The sequence below is a fragment of the Propithecus coquereli genome, unplaced genomic scaffold (assembly GCF_000956105.1).
Source record: "Propithecus coquereli isolate 6110/MARCELLA unplaced genomic scaffold, Pcoq_1.0 Scaffold118, whole genome shotgun sequence".
Lineage (NCBI taxonomy): Eukaryota > Metazoa > Chordata > Mammalia > Primates > Indriidae > Propithecus > Propithecus coquereli.
Window position 1 is genome coordinate 2,492,135 of NW_012135858.1, and position 21,498 is coordinate 2,513,632.

At 37.5% G+C, this 21,498-nt stretch overlaps 1 protein-coding gene across 2 annotated transcripts; it reads left to right on the forward strand.

Annotated features, from left to right (window-relative positions):
• Positions 1-2,209: 2,209 nt before the first annotated feature.
• NMI (N-myc (and STAT) interactor) lies at positions 2,210-20,022 on the forward strand. Of its 2 annotated transcripts, XM_012659259.1 has the most exons (8): positions 2,210-2,444; positions 7,765-7,851; positions 8,687-8,782; positions 11,619-11,781; positions 14,786-14,892; positions 14,980-15,166; positions 18,012-18,118; positions 18,882-20,022. In XM_012659259.1, exons 2-8 carry the CDS (start codon positions 7,771-7,773, stop codon positions 19,080-19,082), a joined length of 942 nt encoding a protein of 313 aa, XP_012514713.1. In that variant the 5' UTR covers positions 2,210-2,444; positions 7,765-7,770; the 3' UTR covers positions 19,083-20,022. The 2 variants fall into 2 exon arrangements, with proteins under 2 accessions (XP_012514713.1, XP_012514721.1); XM_012659267.1 differs by lacking the exon at positions 7,765-7,851.
• The last annotated feature ends 1,476 nt before the right edge of the window (positions 20,023-21,498 follow it).

Genomic DNA, 21,498 nt, shown 5'->3' on the forward strand with positions numbered 1-21,498 from the left:
GAAAAATGCATTACATAAGATACATCTCATGTCTATGTAGATATATGTGAGATGTTCAACAAGTATCTCATAGGCAACATAATATTTATTGAGTGCATAATAGACACTCAATAAATAACTTTTATATTAGAAGATGGTATAATTGAGTAAAGCATTACTTAAATTGCCCCCTTAGAAACTCCCCGAGATTTTAATAGCTGTTCCTTGAAAAAAAAGAATTTATTGGTCAAATTACTCTGATAAATTCAAGGTTGAAAAAAGTTAACCCTTTTAATGGGTGATTTAATTTTTCCCTGCAATACTTCTTGTAACTCTTAATGTGCTGGTGTACATTGTGACTCTCCAAAAGTGAATTCTGTAGGCAGCATTTCCTAATCATGTTTGGCTGTAAAATTCCATCTTCTCTATGTACCACAGAACACAGTTTGGAGACATCAGTTGAGAGTAGACTATGATATCATTGTCATCGTATATTAACTGATTTGGGTCACCTTTCAAGCCTTAGTTTCTTCATCTGCCAAATAGGGATAATACCTATATCTAATAATGTTGTTGGCAAAATGAAAAGGTTTACAAAATGCCCAGGAGTTCTTAGCAGATGTTAGCAATTACAGTTATTAATAATAACATGGGCCGGGCGTGGTGGCTCACGCCTGTAATCCTAGCTCTCTGGGAGGCCGAGGCGGGCGGATTGTTCGAGCTCAGGAGTTCGAAACCAGCCTGAGCAAGAGCGAGACCCCGTCTCTACTAAAAATAGAAAGAAATTAATTGGACAACTAAAAATATATAGAAAAAATTAGCCGGGCATGGTGCGCGTGCCTGTAGTTCCAGCTACTCAGGAGGCTAAGGCAGTAGGATCGCTTGAGCCCAGGAGTGTGAGGTTGCTGTGAGCTAGGATGACGCCACGGCACTCACTCTAGCCCGGGCAACACAGTGAGACTGTCTCAAAAAAAATAAATAAATAAATAAATAAATAATAATAATATGTCCAGGATCCAACTATTTATCTTTAGATCTCCAGCACTTTGCATAGTACCAGATTGGAAGCTGAGTTGAATTCAGACTGTTAGCACATGGCTCAGCTTTAGAATAGAGTTGTCTAAAAAGGCTTCCCTCTTCAAGGCATAACTGGCTTGGGGAAAAAAAAAGGCTTCCTCTCTACGTGTATCATTTGCCTTTTTTCCCCTTTTACATTGGAGGAACCACATTGGATATCCTTTTGACAGGATCTGAGTCAATATTAGGTTAGTCTTGTTCTGGCCATGGTCCTGTCCCTTAGTATCTTCTTACAAAAAATAAAAATAAAAGAAGAAGAAATGAAGTTGAACTAAATAACCTTGAGAATTCATACTTCCCCTAAAATTCCAAGGTAAATGGAAGTGATTCTTTCTCAAGTTGTAGCAGATAGAATTTTTGTACTTTGTAAATGGGATGATGAGCACCAAAAAGTCCTTATCACTCACCACTTTCTTTTTTTTAATGTCACTTTAAACTGCTTCCTGTCAAGGTTTTTGATATAAAGGAATTCTACTTCTGTTAATCTGTTATTTTAGACCACTGCATCAGTTATTCTATGTGACTATATAGCACTATAAACTAGAATTTATGCCTTGAAATCATTTTGATTCATCTCCTTCCCACACCTGTTTATGAGCAAGTGCAGCTGTGGGGTGGTTCTTTGTGTAGGATTAAGAAACACAGCAGTTCTTGAAATATGCCAGATGTTTGAATTTTCATAGGAAAAGTTCACACCTAGTGAAGTATTTATTTACAAGCTTCACAACAAAACAAAAACCAAGAAAACTTTCAAGGGACATGGGTCATAGAAACCAACCGAACCCCACTGTTTAACCCAACTTCATGGCCCAGGGGACGTCGCAAAAGACACAGAAACGTTGATCTCTGTACTGGCTGTAAGAATTTGTAAACAAAGGTTATGCTCACTAATAAATTACAATGAGAGTTACAATCTAAAGAGAGACTCCCGCTTTGACCGTCTTTATTTGGATTCTATCCGCTTTTCCAATAATATGTCCTGCATACACGCAAAAAAGTGGTTTTGAAAACATTCCCTAAAATTAGGGTTTATGGAAACTTCGGGAATGCTTTTGAGATAATCCATGCAAAACAACTACGTTTTAAAAATCGAAAGTGAAATTAGTTATAACCTGTTTCTGGACTAGTCGGTGGAGACACCAGATTTGGTATTCCTGGCAGTGGTGAAGTGTTGGAGAACTTTGTGAAGACAAAGTTGTTAATGCGACGGACACCTGCTTCGAAGGCACCTCAGATCTCCCAAAGAGCTTCCGCACAAGGCAGGGCCAGGTCTGGGACCCCGCGCCGTCCCCACCCAGTCCCTCCGGGGGTTCCGGCGACCCGCTCGTGGTTTCCGGGAAGGGAGAGCGCGCTGGGCTCCGGGGCGCTGCGCTCGGCCGGCGGACGCGGTGAGTGCGGTGTCCTGCCCCCCGCTGCCAGCCCGGGTACTAGCGGTCTCGAGCTAGCGAGCCACAGAGGGGAGGGCTGCGGGTTCCGCAGGGCGGGGGCAGCGCGGGAGCGGGTGACGCGGGTGTGGCGGCTCCGCGCTCCCGGCCCGAGGCCACAGCGCTGCTTGGGGGCACCTGCCCCGGCCCGCTGTGCCTTCCCGGCTTCTAACCCCGTCGCCTGTGTGCTTTGCTTCATTTGGGAAATTGAAACTTAAAGTGATGTGCTTTTCCTCACAGTTTCTTGGAGTGTCTCTAGAGAGAGTTCTTAGGAAAATGGATTTCTTAAGGAGACATAATCCTTGGCAGGCGCAGGATTGTGCAATCATGCCTCGTTTTTCAGAATATGCAAGATTTTTCTTGAAGGAGACAAGCAAAGGGGAATACTATGTACGCAGTCTCCACAACATGTATACGTTCTGTTTCCTTCTTTTTGCTGCCAGGCATGCATACAGGAAGGTTCCATTCTATAGGGCCTCGCACCGCAGTGATATGAGGGGATGGTGATTTGTATTGGCTTTTTATTCGCTGCCATAACAAATTACAGGGATTTAGTGGCTTAAACACACATACACACACACACACACACACACACACACACACACACACACACACACACACACACACACACACACACATATACACACACACTTTATTATTTTAGGATTGCGTACAAGTCATACCCAGGTCTCACTGGGTTAGAATCAAAGTGTTGGAAGGACGTCCTCTCTGGAAGCTTTGGGGGTGAATCCCCTTCCCATCTTCTAGAAGCTGCCCACCCTACTCAGCTCTGTGGCCCTTCCTCCATCTCAGACCATTCTTCTATGATCACATGTCACTCTGATTCTCCTCTTCTGTCTTTCTCTTTCACTTTTAAGGACCCTGGTGATTACACTGGGCCTCCCCAGATAATCTAGAGTGATTTCCCTATTTTAAAATCAGCTGATTAGCAGAGACCTTAATTCAATCTGCAACCTTCATTCTCCTTTGCTGTATAATCTAACATAGTCACAGATTCTTGGGATTATACATCTTTTAGGGCACCATTATTTTGCCTACCGCATGATTGTGTAAGAGGAAAAAATTATTGTATATCTCACTTACACAAAGAGGAGACATATCCAGATGCTAACTTCGGCAATATGCCGAAGGAGTGCTGGAGGAATTATGTAAGTAGACCATTTATACTGATTACAAGCTCTTAAGACTATTGTCCTCCCCCCTTTTCTCCCCCCACCTTGTGCCCTCTTGCCCTTTGGCTATGTTATGTCACAGCAAGTAGGCCCCTCACCAGATGGCCAAACAGATGCCAGCACCATGTGCTTGGATGGACCTCCCAGTCTTCAGAACCATGAGCCAAATAAATCTCTTTTCTTTATAAATTAAAAAAAAAAAAGACTATTGGCATTGTTACAATAATTAAAGAAAAGCAATTAAAAAATATTGCAGTTTCTGTCCTCTGGAAATGTAGTAAGAGGACTTCATATGCATGTGATGTCCTGAGCACAATAAATCCCCGAATCAAGATACCACACAATGCTATAAACTGAGTATTTTCGACATGTAAGCTGGTAATATGCTAGGTGCTCTGATAGATGCAATGAGGAGTAGACAGGGTCCCTGCCCTTAAGATCTCTACCAACTTCTTGTGGAAAATGACACGGGTACATGAATAATTAAAATAAATAAAGGGAGAGGGAGGCGACGTTCTTTGGGGGAATAAGAAAAGTCTTCAAAAACTTGGGGGAAATTTGGAATGGACCTTGAATAGTAGGATTTCATTAGGTAGAGATTAAGGCTGGTAGGGTAGGAAGAATGTGACATATTGAGGGACAGGAGAGAGATAAAGTACCCTTCAGGGGTTCTGTGTGGTTAGGAAACTGAGTTGGGGAATTGTCTAAATAAGACTGGAGAGTGAGTTGGGATTAGTTTGTGTCAGATCTTGGATGACCACCATTAGGAAGATTCTGCTGTCGATACAATAGGGATCTACATGTATATATATATGTGTGTGTGCACATATATATATATGGTTTAAAAAATATATATATCATCTCAAACCATCTCAAACATATAGAAAAGTTGTAAGTACATAAAACAACTTTTCATTTTCCTGAATTATTTAAGAATAAATTCCAACCTGATGACCCATCACCCTGGAATACTTGAATATACATTTTCTACAATAAAAGGTGTGTTCCTACATAACCACAATACAGTCATCAAAATCAGGAAGTTAACAGTGATATGGTACTACCATCTAATCATCAGATCTAATTCAAATTTCACCAATTGTCCCAATAATATCTTGTATAGTGTAGGAACCAAGGGAAAACTTCCTCTTTGCCCTCCGAAGGTTCGCTGAAGAAATCAACTGATGAGAGAGATTAATAGGGAAAATGGCATCCAAATATATTATTATGCAGCGGGAAGAATCACTGAGTGATTACTATACCACACAATGGGGTACAGATGCTTACATACCCTACTTTTTAGGGGAAGGGAGATGGGGAAGTTTGGATGCTTTTAGGGAGATAGTAAGTGACTTTTAGGGGAATTCAATGGGCTTGAAGAACATATAATGACCTAGCACAAAGTCTGTTGGGCCCAAAAAACAGACAATGGTTTGTGATGAGTCTGTCTGGATGTGTCTTTCTTCCTGTGATATGAGTTCAGTTAATGAAAACTCAGGGAAGGGACCAGAGGTAATTGTTTTCTTCCTTGGCAGACTGGGACTTTAGGTAGATAAGGGAACTTCAGAGAACAATTTCATCTGTGCTTTGGGAGCCAGAGTAATGAGAGGCATTGGGGGGGCAGAATGTCAGAGAGACCTTGAGCCTTCTTCAGTTCAGCATGTCAAAGCACCATATTTCAAGGTATTGGTTTCTGAGTCTCAACAGTAGCAAAAGGGTCCAGTTCAGAATCATGCATTGCACGTAATTGTGATGTCTCTTTAGTCTCCTTCAGTCTGGAAGTTTCTTGGTCTTTCCTTGACTTTCATGGACTAGAAACTTTTAAAGAGGACAGGCCAGTTGTATAGTAGAGTGCATCTCAATTTAAGTTTGTTTCCTCGTGCTTAGATTCAGGTTATGCAACTTTGGTAGGAATATTATCAAAGTCACACTGTTTTCTTCTCAATGAATCCTATTATATGTGACATGATTTTGAGTATCACCGTTATTTACTTAATTATCTCATTATGGTGGCATCTGCCAGGCTTCTCTACTGTAAAGTTACTTGTTTCCCCCTTTGAAATTGGTAAGTATTTTGTGGGAAAGTGTTTTGGAACTAACTAAATATTCCTTTCTCCACCAAAATTTCCAATTTATTTGGATTCAGTTTTCTATTTTACTCAATGGATTTAATCATTACTACCATTATTTGTTTTAATCTTCAATTTATTGTCAGATTTGGCCAGTGAAAACCATCTCAAGTTGAATTCTGTGTCCTTTTGATATGTTTTCATCATTCTTTAAACACTGCCTTGCTCATCTTGTAGTTTTTGTGTCCTGGTCCTGGGATCAGCCATTTTTCCAAAGAGCCCTGGTTCCTTTCAAGTGGAGACTTAGAAACCAAAGTCTGGGTGCTGGCTATGCTCATTGCTATTGTCTCTGTTCCCAGGCCCTCTCAGCAGGCAAAGCTGGGGTAGATATGTATTTGTTTATACATTAAACACACACATTTATATCAATCTATCATAAACCATGAAATTACATTAATATATCCAGTTCCAATCAATAGGATTCATTCTAGTTTTCTCCCTTTCCGTATTTGTAATTACCTTCTCTGACGGCAAAACACCTGGCTCCTACTACATCCATATATTTATTTACTTGGTCAATTCCCTGTATGTACCTTTGGCCACTGGGAGTTCTTTCAGTTGGCTCCTGCGTCCCCTTTCACATACCTCCATTGTGTGTGTGTGTTTTTTGAGTGCTTTTTATTTTTCTGGAGCTACAAGATATTCCAGGCTTATCTTGTATATTTTCTGCCCCAGACCTAGAATCAGCCATTGCTCCAGGGAGCCCCAGTTCCTTTTATTGGGGAATAGTATTAGAAACCAAGATCTGGGTGTTATGTGACCGCCTCTGTTTTTGACACTCCTCTGTTCACACTGGGTAAACTAAGACATGACTAATTTTTTGCTAGTCTTCTCTTTTATTTTTAAAGAGGAATAGATATCTTCTGTTTCTCTTTCAAGAATAATGAGAATTTAGCCACTTGAAATCTTAGAAAATTATATTGCAGATTGGTTATTAGTGTACATCTAAAAACATAAGGAGAGTCATGATATCCTTTGTCCCATTTTTGAGCTGGGAGTTTTCTGTCTCAGTAAATTTATATGCAGGTGGGAGTTCTTAATTTTTTTTGTGTGCCATGGACTCCTTTGCCAGATTGTGAAATCTATGGCCTTTCCATACCATCCCCCCCAAAAAATTTTTTAAATATGTGAAATAAAATACATATATTACAAAGAAAACCAATTATACTGAAATGTGGTTATCAGAATATTAAAAAAACAAATTTTTGAAATAGTAATATATATCAATATGTTACAATATATCATAAGACCTAGCAATGAGTTTAATAATTAATACAGAAGCCAGGTCAAACACAAACAGTATTTCAGCATATCGGCAACAATTATTATTCTATGAAAATATCTATGCTTTCTACTGCTCACTGTCACAGGTGCTGTGAATACTGCTGTAGTTTGTTGCCATATTCATAATTGAAGAGAATGCTAATTTTCAGTTAGAGGTTATTAGAAATAAACATGTAATTTTTTTCTCATACTAGTTTATGGACCCAGGGCATCATTTATGAAAATTCCAGGTAAGAACGCCTTTGTAGAGAAACACTGTGTTGGAGGACTTTTGATTTTGTCTACATTTGGAGCATACAATAGGGAGAATTAAATGTTTAACTCAAAATTTTTGAAAAAGGTTGGAAGACCAAAATAATAGGCTTTTACAATGGAACATAATATTATGATTGGGATGTGAACTACAAAAGAACATTGATGGCCATGATCTTCTGTACATTATTATGTTGAAAAGCAAAGGATTTTTAAAATTGTCTTATATATTTATAGGTGTGAAAGTTATTTGAAATATAAACTTTTTTGGATATAAGCCACATGATAGTAAAGAATTTGATGACAGGAAAAAAGATATAGCAAAGAAGAGAGGTCTCTTCCATAAAAGGATAAAAGTCGTTTTTTCTTTCTTCTTGAACTTATGTGTATATATGCTATTTTTAATGTATTTATTTTTTATAATAGAGAATCATGGCAGCTGATAAAGACAACAAAAAACAAGTTCTTAAGGAGCATTGGCCAGACGAATTTATGAAAGATGGACAAAATGAGGTGAAAATGAAATTTACTGGGTATTGTTAAAAATTAATTTATATCTATTAGTTTTGCAGTAAGGCATTTTTTTCAACTAATCCCATGACAGATTAAGTAAGGCATGTCTTATATGTCTTTGTCCAACATTACCTTGAATTTGGGAGACTATGAGGCTTTTCAAAAATGTTTAACTTCCATTATGTTATTCAAGCCTTACAAGGGTAGTCACATTTCTCTTCTTTCTCATGCAAGGCTTATGACATTAGCTGCTTTCTCACTCGCTCCCTCATTTCTTGGATTTGCACCTAAAAATGGAGAGCTTAGTTAGCAATTATCTGATCAGACCCTAAGAGAGAACAGAGGCTCAGGTAGCTTAAACAACTTACCCAAGGCCATATGTCTCTCTTGTCAAGGCAGCTGTATACTGGAATCACAGCTAATTTTTTTTTAAACTGCGCCAGAGTAACATTCCACAATTGTAGTGCAATTTAAAAGTCATGTTGTACTTACAAATAGTGAGGAAGGGAGTTGATAGAGCATTGAACTAAGATTCAGATGATCTGAGTCTCAATCTTTGCCTTACTTTAAAAATTTCTATGACTTTGGTCCAGTGTGAAAGGTCATTTCCTTGTTTATATAACGGAGATAGTAATAATTGGCGGTGTTAGAATAGACAGGTGATGATGTCAAATATTTTTAAAAATGCATTGTTCACATAGTCATATTTATTCTGAGACTGTCTAATGCCTTTCTTTGCCATGTTCAGGATGAGAGAAATTTATTGTCTTTAATTCATTTATCAACATGAGTTCAGGACTGTTTAATTTTTTTGGTACCATTTGATATTTTTTAGGGATTAATTGGTGAAATGATGAAGGAAAATGCTCAGCTAAAGGAAGAGATCCAAAAGCTTGAAGCTGAGATACAAGAGGCCACCAGAGAATTCCAGGTATTCAGTTATTTTATGTATCACATTTTATTAAAAATGTGGACACACACTTTTCAAAAAAAGCAATCTAATTTACAAAATTCACTTTTAAAACATATGGTCATCCATGGCACAACCATTTTTAATAGCTCAGATTGGAAAACAACCCAAATATCCCTCCATAGTAGAATGAATTAATAAGTTGGGGTATATTCATACAATGGAATACTACATCGCGATGAGAGTGAACAGACCACAACTATATGCAGCAACATGAATGAATCTCACAAACATGATGCTGACCCTAAAAAGACAGAAGGCAGCATACAATATGTTTCCATTTAAATAAAGCACAAAAACAGAATGTTTAAATTCATAATAGTGGTTACCCTTGAATGGTGGGACACAGAAGGAACCCAGGGGCTTTCTGAGGTGTTTTCATGTTCTGCTTACTATCAGGGCACCAGTCATACATGTTACCTTTGTAAAATTTCATCATACACTTAACGATATACATACTTTTCTATTTATACGCTTTAATACAATTCACAAAAACAAAAATTAATAAAATTTGCTTCCCACAATGGTCATTATCAATCACTTTGGGATCAAATTCTTGGTTTTCTCACTGAGTTCTTTTATTATTCTTCTCATCCAAGGTGCTGTGGTAATTTAAATGAATTTCACAGTTTAAAAAAGTTGGACATATATTAATCCTCACCATTTAAATTGTCTCCTGTATTTTCCTGTATTTTCATTATGTATAACTTTTACCCCTTTTTTTCTTTTTTAACAATCCAGATTGTTAAACATTAAAGCATTGCCACTTTTTGTTTCTGAGATGCTGAATAGGATATTGAATATCAGGAAGTGAGGTTCCCAGTGTTTATGAGATGAGTGACTTCTTGCAGAAGACTCTGTTAGGATTCTGGTTAATTCTCAGACTAGAACCAGAAGTATTTAGTCCTTTTTCTTGTACAAATTTATAGGGTACATGTGAAATTTTGTTACATGTATATAATGCATAGTGATCAAGTCAGGGTGTCCATCACCTGAGTACAGTACATTTTTTAAAGTATAATTACCCTATTCTGATATCAAACATTGAATTTATTCCTTCTATCTTACTGTGTACCCTTTAATCCACTTCTCTTCATCTTCCTCTTTCCCCTCCACTCACCCTTCCCGGTCTCTGCTATCTGTCTTTCCACTCTCCGCCACCATGTGATCAAATTTTTTAGCTCCCACATATAAGTGAGAACATTCCATATTTGTCTCTTTGCGCTTGGCTTATTTCACTTAATGTAATGACCTCGAGTTCCATCCGTGGTGCTGCAAATGACATGATTTTATTTATTCTTTTTTATGGCTGAATAGTATTTCATTGTGTATATATGCCACATTTTATTTATCCATTCATCTGTTGATGAACACTTAGGTTGGTTCTATATCTTTGCTATTGTGAATAGTGCTGCAGCTAATAAACATGCGAGTGCAGGTATCTTTTTGATACGTTGATTTCTCTTCCTTTGGGTAGTTACCCAGTAGTGGGATTGCTGGATTGAATGGTAATTCTATTTTTAGTTTTTTGAGAAATCTCCATATTGTTTTCCACAGTGCAGTGGCTGTACTATTAATAGTTTACATTCCCACCAACAGCATATAAAAGTTCCCTTTTCTCCGCATCCTCACCAACATCTGTTATTTTTGTATTTTTTATAATGGCTACAGAATCATTTAGTCTTACAACTAAAAGCATCTTCACAAACCAGCCAGCCCAGTTGGCCCACTTTATAGAGGACCGAAACTGTGATCCAGAGAGCTTAAGTGAATTACTCTCTGTCACAATATGGTCAGGAATAGAATCAGGCTTTCTCACTCTAACTCCAGACAGTTCTTGGCTTCTCAGGGTGTACTGGATATTTCCACATTATTGGGAAATAAATACTCTGCCTTTTCTCAGGCACTGCAGATTGTTTTGAAGTTAGCCTTACAGTAATCAGAAATCTTACTGGAGTTACGTGGAAAGATAAGAGTAAATGTAAAATTAGATCAAGTGACTTAATGAATATTTCTGATCTCTTTGTGATAAACACCTTTTATTTCAGCATGTGAAATAACCATGGGAAATAGAAATGCAAACACTTAACTCATTTATGCATTGATGTGTAGTTGTGTAAGTCTGTTAATCCCAATGATTTTAAGCAGCCAAGTATAACCACCGGACTTTATTCTCTCCAGGTTACAATTCTTGTTGATAGTGTCCCTTCACTTTTTTATAAACCTAAGTTGTAGTAGTGGTTAAAAAGTTGATGGGCAGGTGTTGGGGACAGTCAAATTTAAATACGATAAATTTAAAATCATCTAATTCAGGAATCTTTCTTTTTGGATGAAATTATATGGGTTTACCATAAAAATAATTATAGTATACCCAACTCTGTATTTCATACTTCTTTGCAATGAAATTAAACAAACTCTTTAAAGATTCCCTTGTGAGAGAGTCTGTTATTGGCACAGTTGTTTAGAAAGTACTTACGTACACGAATGATGTAGACTTTAGAATTGAAAACCATACAATATTGACCTGTTTAAACATTGATTAGATAAGGTGAGAGGATTATATATTTATAATTTCATCTGTGAAATGATATTAAAGGATCAACATTTGATTACATTACTGAGTACTTACATGGGAAGAAGCAATTACTCAAGATATTAAATAAGACCATACTCAATATTCTGTGAGATTCTAAAATTAGTGGAGAATGAAATATTGGATGACCAAATCACGTTATCATTGGAAGGACTTCAGTTATTTCTTGTCTTGATTTTAATCAAATGTTTCTGTTTGAATTAGGTTAAAGAGGATATTCCTGAAACGAAGATAAAATTCTTATCAGTGGAAACTCCTGAGGATGACAGCCAGTTTTCAAATGTCTCTTGTTCATTTCAAGTGAGCACAAAAGTTCCTTATGAGCTACAAAATGGGCAAGCACTTATCACCTTTGAAAAAGAAGATGGTATGACTCATGTTAAAAAATATGACCATGTTATTTGGAAAGCACTTGGACTTTCAAAGATCTTTCATAGCTATTTGTCTACTTTACAATTTTTACATATATCATTTCTTCTCATCTTCATAGTGACACTCTGAGGCAGGTATGATTATTTCCATTTTACAGACGAGAAAATTGACTCTGACATGTTAAGTGCCTTGAATATGATCACTTATTCAGAAAGTGGCAACTCTGGGACTCAAATCCAGGTGTTACGATGTCCAATACCAGCCTCTTTCTATTCCACGTGCTACCTAAAAAGGATAATGACAGTAATAATGTTTTAAGGTAGTATACTCATTTTATACTTGTATAACTTCATAAACACAGCAGGATAGGACAGTTATGATTTTATACATTAAATGTAGACATTTTATAGCCAAGAAAACAGATTCTGAGGATGTTTGAGTGATTTATCTAAGGGCACATAACCAGTGAATGGAAAGAACCTGAGAGTTAGAGACTTGGGACGAGACCTGATGTTTGCTGAATCTGCCCAGGTGAGGCCCTTGCTCAGAGCTGGGCGTGCCTTAACGAGGAGGGTCTGGCTTTGAGTCCCAGCTTTGTCCCTTCATAGAAGCATAATTTGGGGTGAGTTCATTATAAACCTCAGGCTTTTATGACAGTCGCTTTGTGGTATTACCTATTTCATGAGGCTGCTTTGAGTATTAAATGAAAAGTGTTGATAAAATCCTTAGCACAGTGTCTGACACATAATGAACACTTCATAAATGTTAGCTGTTATTATTGCTAATTACATTAGAAATTTTCCAGGTAAGGTAACAGAAGCTTAGAGAAGATGAGGAACTTGCTCAGAGTCCATACAGTTAATACATTGCTGAGCCGAGAGCCAACCCCTGAGTGCCCATGTACGTCCCACTGGATCAACATTCCTCTGAGCAGGCTGCCGTCCCAGGCCTTTGTTCTCATATTTAAGTTATGGAGTGGGACCAGGTGGTCTTCACAGCCCTTCCAGTGCTCAGGTTCTGAGAATCAATCATTCTAACCCACGTCTCCTGAAAACTGGTCCACCCCTGTAGCCTAAAATAAATGTTAAAGGGAAAGGCATTCCCTCAGGTCAGTATATGCACAGACAAGGCGGATGTCCCCAGTGTGCTTTCCTTCACCCTGGAGCCACCACCGCAGTTGAAGGTGGAGGACGAGGCCAAGAGCCACGCTGATGGTTGGCAGTGGGTGGTAACTGGGATATAACTGAAAGATGTAAAATGTAATGAGGATTCCGGAGGCAGGGATTCTGCACAGCAAATACCTGGGAATGATGGGAATGGGATTCTCTTCAGAAACAGCCACATCACTGCTTCTCCCCTTGATGTGGCTCTGGGGTCTCGATCTCCTGGGACAACGATAGGTTAAAACACAATTAAAGAAGAGTTGGCTTTTGACTATCACAGTCACAAAAGTTGAAGCACAAGTGATTTCTCTCAGCTGCGTCAGATCACCAGATGTTGGGGGTTTTCAGGGGAGTGGGAGGAAGGAGGATCATCTGAGTATTACTCATTGATACTTGCTGTTATTATTGTCTGTTGTCCTTAGCAAAAAAAAAAAAAAAAAAAAAAAGAGTCATCATCCAAGTTATAGAGTCATGTTGTGGTACAGAGAGTTGAATTCCCACAAGACAATGCCCTGCCTTCTGGCTCTATTCTCTCTTCTTCCAGCTGTGATGTGCTCTCTGGTTGTCATAAACACATATGAAGTTTATAAGACAGAGCGTGAACATCTCTTATCTTCATGATAAATTAGAATAGCAGCTTCCAAGATCAACAAATCAAGTGCTATAAACTCATGTCACACAATTAAAAAGAAATACCCACCCACATACATTTTAAACTGATATATGCTTGGTCTCTGGCATTCTAATGACTTTTGGCATAATTGTATTATGAAGCCTGTCCCGTCTGTGTGGATAAATTAGACTTGACAACTTTGTGACTGGGATAGCAGGACTATCAACTTTTTAAAGAATGATGTCAAGAGTATTTTAGCAAAAGTAGAATTCCTCATTAATATGGAAAAAAAAAAAAGACTCACTCTTTTATATTCCAGCCTATGTAGTCTTTAATATGTAATCCTTGGGAAGTCAGAGACAAAAATGAATATATGTATATTTCTGTAGTGCTTGTAACATATGAAGGAGGAATGACAAATGATAAAATTAAGTAAGATTAAAATTAAATATAAAAAGGACATTTAATCACTAAAGTTTTCCCAGCTTACTCAACATGGAAGGATTTCTGGCTGTGCATTAATATTCTAGGGGAGTTCCGTGGTAATGCTGTCAACAGTGGAAAGAAAGGGTGTGTGGCGGCACTGAAATAATGTATGAATTTCTGGAGAATTACCAGGCTTATCTCTTAAGAAATTCATCTTAAGAGACGAATCTAGAACTCGATAAGAATTTCTACGTTGTAATTTTTGCTGATGCATTTTGACATTAATATATCCTATTTTGGTGGCAAAACCATTATTACTTGGAAATCCCAAGCAAAATTTTATTTATTTATTTATTTTTGAGACAGAGTCTCACTCTCTTGCCCGGGCTAGAGTGCCGTGGCATCATCCTAGCTCACAGCAACCTCAAATTCCTGGGCTCAAGGGATCCTCCTGCCTCAGCCTCCCAGGTAGCTGGGACTACAGGCAAGCGCTGCCATGCCCAGCTAACTTTTTCTACTTTTAGTTGTTTGGGCAATTTCTTTCTATTTTTAATAGAGACGGGGTCTCGCTCTTGCTCAGGCTGGTCTCGAACTCTTGAGCTCAAACCATCCTCCCGCCTCGGCCTCCCAGAGTGCTAGGATTACAGGCGTGAGCCACAGCGCCCGGTCCCAAGCAAAATTTCAAAATTAGATCCTTTCATATTAAAGATAATTAAAAATATTCAGGCTAATTTGTTCTTAAAGCATAAAACTTTCTTAAAATATTAGAAATTAATACTTCTCAAATTATTTTTCAGTTGCCCAAAACGTGATAAGAATGAGGAAACATCATGTGCAGATAGACGATGTAAACGTGGAAGTTATAGCCAAGCCGGTTCCGTTAAACTCAGGAGTCAGATTCCAGGTAGCACCATGATTAAAGTGCTTTGGATTTCTATTAATCACGGGCACTTTTCTCATTCATATTTCTAAATATGAAACAATTTTCCAGGTTCACGTAGAAGTTTCTAAAATGAAAATCAGCGTTACTGGCATTCCTGACGAATTGCCTGAAGATCGGATGAGAGACAGACTAGAACTGAGCTTTTGTAAGTCCCGAAATGGAGGCGGAGAGGTGGAATGCGTGGACTACGACAAGCGGTCCGGAAGTGCTGTCATCACGTTTGTGGAAATCGGAGGTACTCGCACGTTTAGAGAATTAACAAACGCTCTGTTTCAATTATGTGCTGCCATTTCTGAAAGTATTCCTATTCTACTTCTTTTACTTGAAATTTACTAGCATGATAATTGGGGATTTTTAAAAACCTTATAAAATAGTAGAGTCTAGAAAATAATTTCCATGAGTGCTACTGAGAATGAAAATGTTACTACAAATAATACGTCTGTAAATGTCAGTGCATTGTTATCCCGTGCCAGGCATGCTACAAGGTGTCTATATATTTATCGCCTCTGATCCTCGGCACAACTCCAGGGGTAGGTGATACATTCATTTTCCAGATGAGGAAACTGAGGAGAGAACAACCAGATGTCTGTTCTTTTTTTTCAGGTAGAAATGGACTTTTTAGCAAATCTTTTTAAGGTGGTTGACATTCTTACGACTGAAAACAGAAGATTCTGCAGTTGCTATTGTTAATGTTTTCAAGTGATTTTTAATGTAAAATTTCTTGTTCTAGTTCTTAGAGCTTCTCCTGGGTTTACACATATAGTAGAAATCCAACTATCCTATTAAAAAACATTGATTAGATTTTTTCATTACAGAGTAATGCATGCTTTTTAAAGAAAATTGAAATAATACAGAAGAGCATAAATTTAGTTAAAAATGAGGCATTTCCTTAAACTTCCCTTTCGCCTACTATGTAGTTAGTTATGATTAGTTGGGTGTTTTTCTAGACCTTTCTCTGGGCACATTCAAACGTATCAATATGCATTTTTGACCTAGGCCTTTGGATGATGTTTAGGGCATCCTAGTGGGGTGGGTTATAGTTAGAAAGAGCCACAAAAGGAAGAGGTCTTGAGGGTTGCCTTAATATATTATCTTAGAAATGGACAATAACTTGGCAGAAATTTCCATAGTCAAGGATCCAGATTTTAATTTTCCAAATTCACATATTTAGTTAGTCTATTTATTGTTAGATGGTCCATCTCTTGTATTAAAAACAATCCATGAGAGACTTATTTATAAACTAGAATGCAATTTAAAACTCTACAGTGAGAGAGAATATGATACTAGCTTGAGAACCTGTGCTCTTATCTATCTGGGGAGGTCCTCCTGGAGGTTATGTCCAGCCAGAAAAAAAAATAGTTCCAAAGATTATAGTAGGTAACTTCTGAAAGATGTAAAGGTATTCTGAAGATAGATATTCCAGATACTTCACAAGCTGCCTCTTACTGATGTGTCACAACAACCTATGAAATAGGTGTTGTAATTATGTTCTTTTTGCAGAAAAGGAAACTGAGGCTTCAGTAAGTTAAGCAACATACTCGAAGCCACACAGCTAACGAGCAGCAGAGCCAGCACTGAAGCAAGTCTATTTGACTCAGGGCCTGTATACTTTTTTTTTTACTGTGATAAAATATACACAATATAATATTTACCATTTTAACGATTTTTAATTGTACAATTTAGTGGTATTCAGTACATTTACAATGTTGGCAACCATCACCTCTACCCATCTCCAGAAATTTTGTCATCCCAAAATGAAACTCTGTACCCATTAAACAACAACTCTCCATTGCCTCTTCCTCCAACCCCTGATAACCACCATTCTACCTTCTGTCTCTATAAATTTGCCTATTCTAGGTACCTCATATAAGTGGAGTCATATAATACTTGTCCTTTTTGTATCTGGCTTATTTTACTTAGCATAGGGTTTTCAAGGTTCATCCATGTTGTAGTATGTATCAGGATTTTATTCCTTTTTAAGGCTAAATTATATTCCTTTGTGTGTATGATATATATACACACACCACATTTATTTATTCATGTGTTGGTGGACATTTGGGTTGCTTCCAGCTTTTGGCCATTGTGAAAAATGCTGCTGTGAACATTGGTGTGCAAGTATGTGTTCGAGTCCCGGCTTTCAGTTCTTTTGGGTATATAGCCAGAAGTGGAATTGTTGGACCATATGGTAGTTCTATTTTTAATATTTTGAGGAACCATCATACTGTTTTCTGCTGTGGCTGCACCATTTTCCATTCTTACCAGCAATGCACCAGGGTTCCAATTTCTTCATATCCCCGCTAACAAGGGCCTACACTCTTAATCACCGTACCGTATTGCTGATCCAGAGAGGACTAGGGAGAGGAGTTAGAAAAAGAAGGTAGTTGGGTATTCTCAAGAATTGCTTCTGTTAAACTTTATGCAATCTGGACACACTACCTTTCTCTACTCTAGGAGAAAAAATGCTGCTAAAAAGTAAATCAGACTATTCTTTGTGTTGGAGAAAACCGATGGATTTTTATTTGCCTTCACTTTTTCTAGATGACATTCAATCCCCTTATCCCCCTCCCACCCTTTGGTTAGAATCATTCAGTTTACTGAATCTCATATATTAGTGACAGGACTACTAAGTAATTTGCTATATATGTGTGTGCATGTATTATACACATATATATCATAAATTATAAATATATTGAAAAAATATGTATATGGTATTCTAATCATAGTTTTTGAGAAACTGGAAAACATTCCAGTCATGTTAGGATGAGTGGGTTACTTTTTGCAGCTGACTGCTGTATTTTATATAGCTCAAGGTAAGGCTGTCTGAGGACATTGCAGTCCTTTGCGCATTGGCTGACTGCAGGGAATAATTCAAGATGGAAGGAACTATTTAAACCTCATTATCATTTGGTCTTGTGGTTTTCAAAATCATGTACCGTGAAATTTTCAAAGTGGACTGTAGAATTTCTTAAAAATTAATCTTTAGTTCAATGTTTACTATATTGTTTTGTTTGAAGGAAGTTTTAACTTTGGTTTAAAATGTTTATGATATTAAAAAAAGTATTTTTTTGCTTTGCTTTTAGTTGCTGACAAGATTTTGCAAAAGAGAGAATATCCTCTTTATATAAATGACAGCTGCCATAGAGTTACTGTTTCTCCTTACGTAGAAAAGCACTTGAAAAAGTATCAGGTAAGGTCATCTCTTCTCTTGCATTTTGGGAACTCACTGCCCAAGCCCATCCCACAGAAAACAAAGAAAAAGGTATGAGTCTGTTACTATTTGAATCTTATCAGTGGGGAATATCAAAATAGTTTCTTCACTTCATTTCTGTTTGGTGTAGAATGAGTTTGTTTTTATAAAGATTATTTTAATGCAAAGCTGTACATTGTTTATTCTATTAATATAATTTTTAAGCTGAAATTAGATAATGGCATAATCTTTATTTTTATACACAGAGACATAGCAACATTTCTCTCATGTGTCTCTTGTCATTGGGTATGAGAAATAATTCCTGTTCATTTTCTCCAAACTCATTATTTTTACCCCAAACATAGTCCTTTTTCCTATTTCTTCTTAGATATCAAAAGGCTCTACCATCTACCTCGCCTACCAGCCTGAAAGCTAGAACTCATATTTAACTCTTCGTTTTGCTTCACCTTCAATATTCATTTGGTCACTTAATCATGTCAGTTCCACTTCTGATGACTTCTGTAACTGCTCCTGTCCTCGAGCTGCCCTCCCTCCCTCTCTGCTCTCCAAAATGCCTCCAGAGTTAGCTTTCTGCTATTCAGATCTGGCTCTGACATTCTCTTGCTTCAAAAATCTTCTTAAGATTCCTGTGTCTCCTAAGATAAAGTCTAAAACATTAAGCAGACTTTATGAACATAAAGTTTTGTAATTCGAAGCTCTTAAACATTTTTCTGTTTATTTATTTAGTTTTTTTCCTGCTTAGGTATTTTCAGGACAATCTAAGAAGACAGTGCTTCTGACTGGAATGGAAGACATTCAGCTGGATGAAGAAATTGTGGAGGATCTAGTTGGCATTCACTTCCAACGGGAGAAGAATGGCGGCGGCGAAGTGGATATGGTCAAGTGTTCTCTAGGCCGGTCTCACATAGTCTATTTTGAAGAAGAGACTGATGGGACCCAATAAAGAGTCTAGCTTTTGAGCCCATATCACTGTAAATGTTTGACAAAAATGAATATCCTTTCCCTTAAAAAGAAACTTTTAGTGTTCATTTATTCTTGGATTCCAAATGTATTTCCATGTTTTTGAATTCTTTTTTGTCTCAAATGGTGCTGCATGTTTTCCACTGCAATAAGTACACTGTATTAAAAAACAGCTCTGTTTATAGATTATGTGAACTGATGCCATGTCTGTTGAAATTCACCATAAGTGATCCAGATGTCCCCCTGCCCGTGTTGGCTCATCTTGTCACAGTCCTGTGAGCCAATTTGGTCTTGGCCCGTGCTCACCAATATGCAGGCTTGACTCTTAACATTTTCCAAGAGAAATGCAGTTACATTGAGCAGTTTGTGATTTCTGTAAACTTTACAGAAGATTCGAGGGCTTTTGAGAGGGATCATTTTCCCACTTTGTGTAGCATTTCAGTCCACAGCTCCAAAGGTTCTGAGCACTGAATGTGGTCTTTTTCTTGAACTTTCCTTCACCCAAGTGCCAAATGTCCCGTTTCCTTTTGAGCCATCCCCTCTACAAATAGAAGTTGTAAAGACTAGCATTTCTTTCTTTTATATGTATAATGGAAACAATTGGTGAAAGAGGTTGAAAACTTTGGAATAAAGAGAGAGGTAAAGACAAAGTTAGTGTCTCATCACTCATCGTGCTAATGCTGGGGAACACATTACCTGCTTTCTAGGGGCTTGAAGTTTAGTTGGAGAGAGACCCAGTTTATTAGCATCCCACTGTTTTTAAACTTGCAGAAACTTTAGTGATAAAATTAAAAGTGCCTATTCAGAGAAGGTAAAATTCTTTTTGGTAAGGAATCTTTGGATAGCTTTTATTCTGAGGTATGTTTCATGAACAGCCAAAAGCAGAATTAAATTCAATAAAATTCTGGCAGAAATGAAGTGCTTTTAGAAAATGTTCTGACCCTAAACCTATCCAATGCTGCCTCCCATCTAAAACAAACAAAGGAAAACCTTGGGTTTTGCTTCTGATACTTTATTTTTAGGTTTTAACATTGTATTATAATCAGAAGTACTCATTCCCACATTTCTTTTAGTAATGACAGATGGTGCCTAAAAACTGTACAATTTATAATAAATCTTGTATTTACTGTTTTAAAAAGCTCTCCTATTATTCTTTGGGAATAGTAAGACTATTTAAAGCTCTCAAAAATGTTGAGAAGAAAACTTTAAAGTGCCTTTTACATTTACATTGTGCTAGTCTCACTAGTACAGAGGGTATTATTTATTGCCTATCAGGAAGAATTTTTTAATCTTTATTTATTTTTTATATTTAGGACCCAGTTTGAAATAGTCGCTTTTGTTTCTTCTGGGGTCTTGTTCAGGCAGTCGACTCGATAATTGCATTCAATTCTAAATTTTTATAAAGTTTTTAGATAAATATGACTTATCTTAGAAAACAACACTTTTCCTTTGGGTTCCTTTCACCCCCACCCCAGTGCAGTGTGGCTGGATGTCAGAAACCAAGCATTGGGTCCCTTGCTTATTCCTACACTTTCAGAGACATTACAGGAGGAAAGCTATCTTTGAAAACTTAACCAAAAGTACTGTATTGACTATTTAACGTACTAAATATTAAGTAAGGAAGCCTTAAAATGTGTGTCCAAGATAAGACAGCTCCGTTTAATTTGTGAAAAGACATTGCCAATACAGTAAGTCAGAACAGACAGATATGTGCAATTGTAGGTCCCTCCTGCTGTCTGTTGATTTATCAGTCAGGACAGACTAGGTTATGCCACGGTAACAAACAACCGCCAAGTCTCAGGGGCCTAACAAAATAAAAGTTTAATTCTTACTCATGCTGAATATCCAGCATAGGTTGATAGGGGACTCTGTCTTCATCACTTAGAGGCCCCATCTTGAAACATGCTTCCAGAATCATGGGGGCGGGGGAGTGAAATCTGGAGGGTCTTACACTAGACAACAAATGCTGTGACCCGGAAGTAGGACCCTTGCCCTACTTCTAATTCTTTCCTTTCATATCTCATTGGTTAGAAATAGTCACATGGCCCCATTCAAATACTAATATAAAGGAACTAGAACATTCTGTCTTGTAAAAAGTTAAGAGAACCAGATATGGCTGAACCTGAACAATAATCAGCATAGTCTGCCCTGTCCTCCTGGCCACCAATATTTAGTTCACTGTTTTTGACACGTGAAATACACTCATACTTACCTCTTCCCCAAGGGAGAAGAAATAAAAATTCCATCCAATCATGGTATCAAACTCAAAGTATATGAACTCTAACTGATAGGTGGTGGTTTCTACATCAGGTTTGAATGTTACTCCTCTTTCTCTAGAGACCTCCACGCACCCAGTATACAGGGGTGGAAATGGAATAAGATAAGTGCAGTAAACTATT

Bases quoted from the DNA above. Each gene is read 5' to 3' on its own strand.
- NMI (XM_012659259.1), top strand. From the start codon at position 7,771: ATGGCAGCTGATAAAGACAACAAAAAACAAGTTCTTAAGGAGCATTGG. The intron at 8,783-11,618 runs GTATTCAGTTAT...TGTTTGAATTAG, and splicing joins AGGCCACCAGAGAATTCCAG to GTTAAAGAGGATATTCCTGA. The intron at 15,167-18,011 runs GTACTCGCACGT...CTTTGCTTTTAG, and splicing joins CACGTTTGTGGAAATCGGAG to TTGCTGACAAGATTTTGCAA.